This window comes from Heloderma suspectum, chromosome 13 (assembly GCF_057233095.1).
Source record: "Heloderma suspectum isolate Gila_16-S chromosome 13, 16-S_ref, whole genome shotgun sequence".
Classification (NCBI taxonomy): Eukaryota; Metazoa; Chordata; class Lepidosauria; order Squamata; family Helodermatidae; genus Heloderma; species Heloderma suspectum.
The window spans coordinates 9,186,048-9,195,347 of record NC_139470.1 but is presented as its reverse complement, the minus strand read 5'-3'; the positions used below and the strand labels follow the sequence as shown (position 1 = coordinate 9,195,347).

The window sequence follows — 9,300 nt, the reverse complement described above, 5'->3', positions numbered from 1 at the left end:
CCTGGGTTACTATGTCCTCCCAGACTCCAGGGTGGTGCCACCCACTCAGGGATCCCATTGATTTCCCTTGGACCTGGTGTCCAAAAACTCTTCAGGGTCAGGTTTAGGTTTTGACTGGGCAATGGTCTTCCTCAATAGGGGCTGGTTGACTATTATTCCTGGCTCTTGGCCCTAGGAGGGTTTGCTCTTTTGCCCGCCCACCTTCCCATCTCCTTGCTGAATTCCCCTCAGCCTCCAATTCCAGAGACCTCTATCTCCTAAGGTGGAGACTTATGCATCCCCCCCGCCCACACACACACTCCAAAGGAAACGCATTGTGTGGTGTAGTGGCAAGAGTGTTGGACTGGGAGCTGGGAGATCCGGGTTCTAGTCCCCACTTGGCCATGGAAGCTGACTGGGTGACTTTGGGCCAGTCACACACTCTCAGCCCAACCCACCTCACAGGGTTGTTGTTGTGAGGATAAAATGGAGAGGAGGAGGATAATGTAAGCCGCCTTGGGTTCCTTGCAAGAGGAAAAAAGGCGGGATATAAATGCAATCATAATAAATAAAAAAAAGAGAGGACAAAAGAGGGCACCATTGGCATGCAATGTGCGTGTGCTAATTTATATGCACATATGCCAATTTGGAAATAATACATGTAATTGAAATGAGAAATACAGGACATCTCACCCTAATGTGGAAGACTGTGACTAGGTGGTCTGTGTGCCTGCCTGCTCAGGATGCTGTCAAGGGGCGGCTGGGGGCGCCTTCAAGGCCCAGCTCTTCCTTCTGATAGTTCTTTATCGTTAAACCAGACGCAATGGGCAGCCCTTCAAAGAGAGGATGGTCTTCTATAAAGTAGGTCACCTGGCCACCCTAGATTATCTCCTGCTTCTCACCTTGCTCCCAGTGGCAACCATTTTTGCCCCCCCATAACTCTTTCTGTTTGCTGCTGTATCGTGACATCAAATCATGCAGAGGGGTTTCTGGAGTGGGGAGGTATGGCAGCAGGTGGAGAGAAAACTACCACTGCCACAGGAGGGTTTCATCATCGGCCCTCACATTTTATGCCCCAACATCCCAAGAGGACTACAGAAATACCCCCCACCCCTGCTCCACTTCTGCAGTCTGTAAGCTCCAAAAGACGGGCATTTCAGGCACCCCTACAATATCCCTCGTTTCCATCTAGCTGTGTTTGCTCATGGGCCTGCCTATTTGCATACACTGATCTTCTTTGCATGATTTGTTCCATAGTGACTTGAGTGTTGGACCAGGAGCCAGGAGATCCAGGTTCTAGCCCCACTTGGCTATGGAAGCTGACTGGGTGACTTTGGGCCAGTCACAGACTCTCCACCCAACCCACCTCACGGGGTGGTTGTTGTGGGGATAAAATGGAGAGGAGGAGGAGGATTATGTCCAGTGCCTTGGGTTCCTTAAGGAGGAAAAAAGCTGGGATAATAATGAAATAAATGCAAATACATAAATAAATAAATAAAATGGAGGCAGGTGGGGGCAGAAAGGAATATGCCTTGGGTCCAATGTCCTGTACACTAGGAATCTTGCTCAGTCTAATTCCTGACTTCTGAGATTTCTCTCATGATCCCTCACACCCTTTCAAGCATCTCTGCCCACTCTTGAGGACGAGAAACTTGACATTTAAAAACAAAAGAAGAAAATACATGAAAAGCTGGGCCTGATACCACATTTCGTTTCTTTTTTCTTTTTGTGGGACAGAATATTCATCACCCTCCTTGGAGGTCATATGGGGTGTGTGACATCTTTCCTTTCAAGATTCTGAATATCAAATTAAAATGTTCCCCTCCCCCCAGATTATTGCCTGCCCCCCGCTCCATGTTTTTATCTAGCTCCTGGATGGCCAACTTCTACATTTGTATGGCTACTTGATTGTACAGACACTACTCTGTAGACTGGAACAATGCAACCTCCTTCCAATGGCAAGAACTGATCTCAACATTCTGTCACAGTTCAGTGTGACTGAGAAATGAAATGTGTGTGTGTGTGTGTGTGGGGGGGGTTATGCAGATGACAGAGCAGAGCTCCATTGCCTCTCAAGGGACAGCGTCACTGGGAGCAAGAAACAGGTCCCATTGAAATCAAATGGTGCATCCCTTCCCTTTCTCTCACACAAATGAATGGCTACCATTCAGTCCTATGGGGCAGAGCAGCCTTTCCCAAGCTTAGGTGCCCATATGTTGTTGAAATACAACTCCCATCATCCCCAGACAACAAGGCTGATGGTGAGAATTGTAATCCAGCAACACCCACGGGTAGAGTAAAGTGGTGTAGCATGCTGTAGCATGCCAGTTGGGTGACTCTCCCAACCAAAAGGAAACCCAGGTGCCATCCCCAATCTTGATGAAATCCATGTGTTTCAAAGAACTGAAATTATTTGTTCACATTCTAATCCTCTGAGTTCTTCAAACGCTGAGATTCTCTCTATATATGCACTGTTATTATTTTTGCGGGGTGTATGTGTATTATTTTTGGCCCATAGAGCAGGAGTGGGCAGAAGATAGATCTGGACCTACTGGTGGATCTCTGGGTGATTTTCACTAGAATGGCAAGAATCTCTCACTCCCAGTTGTTTCACAACAGCAGCTACAAAATGGCTCCCCTGAAGCTCCATAGTGGACTGCTGAAATGAAAAGAGCTTGGAGTAACCAGGAGTGAATTTTTGTGAGAGAGGACCGTGAAGCTATCTTCAGTTCTGCTCCTCAGAACAAATTCCTGGGCTCAGAATTCTTTAATTCTAAATGCATTTTTTTTTTTCTCACCAGGCGCCGGTTGGTGGGTTTGGGGTCCTAGCAAAACAAACAAACAAACATGTCCTGCATGCTTGAAGTCCACAGAGAAACTTTTTGATCTGAAGACTAAAAAAAACAATAACTTGTTAACCTCACCCCCAAATTGCTTGCATCAAAAGAAAGAGCTGAAAGGCTCTCTCTCTCTCTCTCTCTCTCTCTCTCTCTGTGTGTGTGTGTGTGTGAGAGAGAGAGAGAGAGAGAGTGAGAGTGAGACTAAGACTTGAAGGAGAAGGTTCTACTTTCAGTGTGTGGCACAATTATTTTTTAAAAAAGGAAGGAAGAAATTGGAAAAAAAAAACCAGCTCTTTTCTCTGCCGGACATCACATCCTCTCTCCATCTGCAGGACCTGAAACCTACTGTCCGATTAGCGCCTCCACACGGTCTCTTCGTATGTCCTACTTTCATATTTTCCAATGCTTTATTAGAAATATAAAGAAGTTTTCTGTCTTTTTATTTCATTTTTCCTTTTAAAAAAGAAAATAATACTTTTGGTACCTTGTGTTTAATTGTCTTTGACACCCTCATCATCACTTTGCCTTGTCTTCAGTCCATCCAAGTCATTACTTTGGACTTCTTATTCAAATGCATGGACCTCCCATTCAGGCTGGGAAAAGAAAGAATAACCTACCATGGACAACTTTTGCCAAGACTTCTCCCTGATTATAAAAATCTGCCCCATTAAGTCATTTCAGTTCCTTCCCCAACACACACATCCGTCCATCTTTATTTTGCATGTCCTGGTACAACTGAAGGCATCAAGGTGTAGTTGCTAACCCATAAAAACCTAGAACCAGAGCTATGCTTTGTCCTTGAGCTTCTCCATGTAGTTTCTGATCTCTGTCGTTTCCCCCACGTCCATATCTTGGCACACCCATTTAATGTCATCGTCATTGCAATTCAGGATGGAGTTGATAGTGGGGCAACCATCGTCCGGAGGGATGGTGGTGAAAGTGGTGAACTTGACCCGCTTTCGCTTGGAGGTGGGTGAATGCAAAGTGGGCTCGAGCTTCTGCTCTTTCCCTGCCTTGCTCCCAGAGTCAGCCAACCGATGGATTTGGTTCTGGATGCTCTTTGGCGTGCTGCCATTGAGGAGCTGGTTACTCTCCTCAAAGCCTATCCCTCGGTCAATGTTGGTTGTGTGTTCATCCTGCCGGGGCGAGAGGTCCACCCGGTTCCCCAGCAGCTCGGTTTCGTTCCCGAGCCACACCCAGTCATGGGAGTGACTCATGGAGGCCTGTCCTTCCACCGGCACTTGCTTGTGCCGATATTTCAAGGTGAAGGTGGCACAGTTGATCAGGAAGACTAGAATGGCGAGGCAGAAGACGCCAAGCAGAGCGTACATCCCGATCTCCAAGTCGCTGAGGCCCCTGGGTGCCTGCACCAGGTCATTCTCCTCTATGCCACCATTACTTTTGGGGAGGTCAATTTGAGCGGGGAAGTTGGTGAAGTCTATCGGGATGTTTTGGAGCTGCCCATCATCTGAGAGCTTTTCTCCATCCAGGCTGCTTTTAAAGACTTTGCCTTTGACCATAGACTTGTCTGTGGTGCCAACTTTCTTTGCAGTGCCTTCCTCTCGTTCAGCAGAAGAGCTCCCATAATACCGACCATCTTGGCCATACCGCTCTTGGTCCAGCACCTTCTGCCTCCGGTCACTCGCATGGTTTTCGATCTCATCGGCATCATAGTCGCCAACACTGTGGGAGTTGGCGTCATTGTGGCCAAACTTCACCTTGATACTACCATTGCCTACTGCTAGGATACTCTTCCTTTTGGTCTTTTGGCAAGCTTCAGAGATCATCATGTCCACTTTAACCAATGTGCCTTGCCCTTCGCCTTCCGCTGAAACCACAGGCCATTTCACCGTAGGGCTTTGATGGGCTGAAATGACTGATTCATCAAGTGACAAAGCAGAGAGGGAAAAGTCTCTGGGGTCATAGATGTCCAGTGGAGTCACAGAGCCATCACTGAACTGGATCCAGGAGCTGACCACTGCTTCCTAAAAAGAAAAGAGAAATACTGGTTAATGGCAAGGGGTTGGAACCTGATTTAAGCTGGATCAACTGTGCTGGTAGAAGTGGACTTCCCTGTCCCTTTCTTCCATGGGAGCTTCTCTAGTCCCCTGAAAATGCTACACAGAGAGTCAAGAGCCCCTGCTGAATGGGGTCAGCTGCAGTGTGGGGGGGAAGTGGGATCCCCCCAAATTGGGCAAGGGGACCTTCTATGAGTGGGCAGCTTCTTCTTGCAAAAGGCTGGATCCAACCTGCAAACTGAAAGGGAACTCACCTCTCTTCATGGTTCTGAGGTGAAGTCAACAGAACAGGATATATTGCCAGGATCCAAACAACAACGGTTTATAGGGACTTAGTAGGATATTATTTTTTCCCTTTTCCTTACTTCTTTGCAGTTTCAAAAATATTTGTGTGTGTGTGTGTGTGTGTGTGTGTGTGTGTGTAAATCACAAATCAAAAGCCCCTTAGATGTACTGAAAGTATACAGTTCTTTGGATCATGACCAATGAAGTTAATGCTCTTGATGCAACTCAAGTATGAAGATAAAAAACTGCCCAAATTGGCAGAATGCCTTTCCCCATTTCACTCCCTGTGAATGGGATGGAGAATTAGGGGAAGGCATTTTGCAACAGCCCTAATTTTATCTCAGAGCTCAAACACATGCCCAGTAGAATCTCTTGAAGCACCTTTTACTGGGCTGTACCATGTCTGCCCACAAGAGGTTGGCTTGCATGTCTGAATATAGTCTACATAATTTAAAATACTCCCCGGGGCAGAGAAAACCAGTGTGTCAGGGATAGTGACCCTAGCCCAGACTCATCCCAAACACACACACACACACACACACACACACACAAAATGTACAGGGAGGAATTTTCTTTAATATGGGGAAAACACTCAAATGCAGTTTGAATGGGACAACCCAGTGAAAACTACACCTCATGATTCTCCTGATCATGCATTTCAGCTGAGACATCAGGTTATTAACAGATCAATTTTCATTTCCTTATTCAGATTTTTGATATGCTCTGTGATCCGGATAACAATGCTTTAGAAATGAAACTCAATTTAAAACTAGAATATGTTAAATAATAACAATAACCCCACAGAACAGATGAGATGTTTTCTTTGTAAGCTGCACATGTATTAGTGTGGAGGATTACCATGAAAGCTATTAGGTTTCATATCTAGCAAGAAAAAAAAATGTTCTATTGCCTTCTTCTTGATAACCATATATAAATGGCCTTGATTTAATTGCCCTGTTGTTTGTTTCTTGTACACAGTTAGAGGCCTCCATTAACAAAACAGTATAATATAGGAGGTCAGTACATGGGGAAAAAAATCTGCTGAGTCCCATCTAGAATGCAGGAACTTAATCTTTGTAAACTGCCCAGAGAGCTTTGGCTATTGGGCAGTATAGAAATGTAATAAGCAACAACAACAACAACCAAATGTTCATTTCCAAATATGGGATTCTCAACTGTATACAAAGTAGTGGTGTGTGTGTGTGTGTGTGTGTGTGTATGTGTGTGTGTATGGGGGGCTGGGGTGGGGGGTTGCCTGTTGCTGAAGCAACATTTGAGCTTGGCTTCTATAAGTCTCCATCTTGAGCTCCCCAGGTAGCTGTCCAGGCTACTATCTGCATCCTGAGCTCCAGCTGTGCTTTGCTGAGCTTGACATACCTTGCTTTGATTTACCAGCACCTAGACCTCCTTTTCCTTGCTTTGCCTTGCTTGATCCTGTGATGCTTTGCCATAACCAGGGCTTTGCCCTACTTTGCCTTGTCTGGCCCTGCTTTGCCAGAACCTAAATTCTTGCCATGCCCCCTCCCCCCACCCTGGAACTGAGCCTTAAATCAGGGCTGGGCAATTTTGTTTCTGTCATATGCTACATTCACTCATGGTTAATCTGTCAGGGGCCACATGTCTTCAGCGGGTGGTCTGAAGCCGATGGTGGGCCGGGATGGAGCCCAAAATGTGTGGGTCACCTCTTCCCCCACTCTCTTTATGGCATCCCCTTTTCTCTCTCCCCCTCTTCCTTTCTGCTCAGAGGACTGCCAAACAAGGACAGATCACTCTCGCCAGAGGTCTGGACTGATTGCACACAGAAGGCTTTTGAATTCAGGTGGAGGGATTTTGGAAATAGGCTGAGGGCTGCATATGGGCTGTTGCTTCAGCTTGCCCATCCCTGCCTGAAATGGGGCTGCAACTCCATTAGGGTAACTAGTTTGGCTTCAGTGAGAAAAGCCTCTTTAGTTAAAGGCCCCTCTCCTGCTTTAATAGCCATTGACTCTGACAGCATGGGGGAGAATGTGGTTCTGCTGGGGTTTAGGGCTGGGGGTCCTCAGCATCAGAGGAGGGCAAAACATCGAGACCTCTTTGGACCAGATAGGTGTGAACCAAATAGACTCCTGCATTGCTGGCTCTTCCAGGCCACTTGGATGTATCCAGCCAGTACTGAGTTCAGTTCCCTCTCCCTTTCCAATTAAGGTTGTATGAGAAATTCGTTTCAGTTCATTTTGTTACATCAGGATTTTACTGAGTTCACACCTTCCAGACTGAACACGGACTTGGATGCAATCTGCAGCCGAAGTCCATACATTTCTGAGTCCGCAGTGCCATTTGCAGACCAAAAAAAGAGAGAAGTGTTTGGCAGCATACATATATTTTAAAAATGTGCACATTTCAAAATGAGCACATTTCACAAATGTGCACCAATATGCTTTAATCATAAGAGAAGAATGCACACATGTCATAACGTGCACAACTGATGTGTATATTTTGGAAAATATGCAAGGATTTTCATGGCAAAAGAAGAAGAAAAAGCTCAGTATCTGATATGGACTCAAGTTGGAATGAACCTCGGGATAGAATTTGGAGAGCTTTAGTGAGCTCAGGTTTTGTAGATTCATACGTCCTACTTCCAATGCTTCCTCTGAATCCATCATGGCTTCATTTCTCAAAGATGTGGAGACGGACCCTGAGGTCATGACAGCTCCTCTGTAAGTCTGTCATTCTTACCCCTTCCAGACTTGGAAAGTGACGCTTTTTGTTTGGGGAAGGGTGCCTCAAGCTTCCAGTTGCCTTTAATATCTTTACTTACATGACGTCAAAACGCTTGGGCCCAATTTTTCCATGCGAGGGGCAGGAAGGCATCACCTCCTTTTTAATGCCAAATGTGCAATGCCATGTTGCTTGCACTTGTTTAAGATCAGTTAAGCCACAGCTCAGGACAAAGGGAATTTCCCCCCACACGCACACACACTACATTTTTATTTTTAATTATTTATAGCATTTGTATACCACTCCATATCCAGAACAGATTCTGGAGCAGTGAACATAAAAGGTAAAATTATAAACAAAAGTTACATTTCAGACTTCTCAGTGAACACAGCAAGATGCATTTAGCTCTTCAAGAGTGTGCAATGGAGTGAATATTTAATTTTTGAGCCAGTACGCGGCATGATTTGCAGAGACCATGTGAAGGGGGAATATATCTATATATCTATATTTATATCTATATATATATATTGCCAAGCTGTTTGCCCTCTCACCATGGTGTGTATGTATGTGTGTGGATGTGTGTGTGTGTGTGTGTGTATATATATATATATATAGGCACCGTGGTGAGAGGGCAAACAGCTTGGCGATTTTAACATGCTCAGCAGACAGCAATGAAACAGAGGCGATGACAGGGTGAGCTTCAAAGCCAGAGCGATACAAAGAATTTGTGAGGGGAAGACAGGGATGTAAAAATAGCCAATTGTACAGCCGTTGTGCAGTTGCACAAACCAAGGAGTGAAGGAATTTAAGGCCCCAAATGCCCTGTTTTATCCCACCTGCCCATATTGAGCAGTAGCAAAGCAAACCGCAACCATAAGGATGTTGATTTTATACAATTTTGAGTCAAAAGAAGGTGGAAATATATCTTTAGTCAACATGGGAAGGGGGGCGTATATTTGTCCAAATCACTGAATTAACACTCTGGAATTTGGGTGTTTTAAAACTGTACTATTCAGACTGGGATCAGTAACATTTAGCTGTGCATTGGAACAGGGAACTGCCATTGATCAGCTGCTATACCTACCTTCATATTCTCCACCCTTGGACAGTGAAAATACCTGCTGTCCAACAAGTCTTAGTATCAGTCAATAAAATCTGGGGTGGGGGGAGTTATCCGGGACCCTTAGATTTTCTTCTGAATAAACCAGAAGAAACATCTATCCCATGATCTTGACCACTAGAGGAGTAGTATATGAAAAGCACTGGAAATCTAATCAAATCCCAAGGATTAGGGAATGGTAGTATATCAAGCCAGAGGTGAAGAATTTCAGACCCAGGAGCCCAATCCAGCCTTCCTGGGGTCCCAATCTAGTACTCGGGAGTTCCTCAGATGTAGGGGTGGTAGAGAATTCTGCCACGGACTCTAATGAGGCCGGATTTTAAAGAATCTGGCCCCTCGGAGTCCGTGGCAGAACAGATCA

At 45.4% G+C, this 9,300-nt stretch overlaps 1 protein-coding gene across 1 annotated transcript in view; it reads right to left on the bottom strand.

Annotated features, from left to right (window-relative positions):
* Positions 1-466: 466 nt before the first annotated feature.
* Positions 467-9,300, bottom strand: part of TMEM132C (transmembrane protein 132C) — a 291,113-nt gene continuing 282,279 nt past the window's right edge. Inside the window, exon 10 of the mRNA XM_084820472.1 lies at positions 467-4,804. Within this exon, the coding sequence (XP_084676598.1) occupies positions 3,605-4,804 (1,200 nt within the window). The 3' untranslated portion in view covers positions 467-3,604. The remainder of the gene's footprint in view (positions 4,805-9,300) is intronic.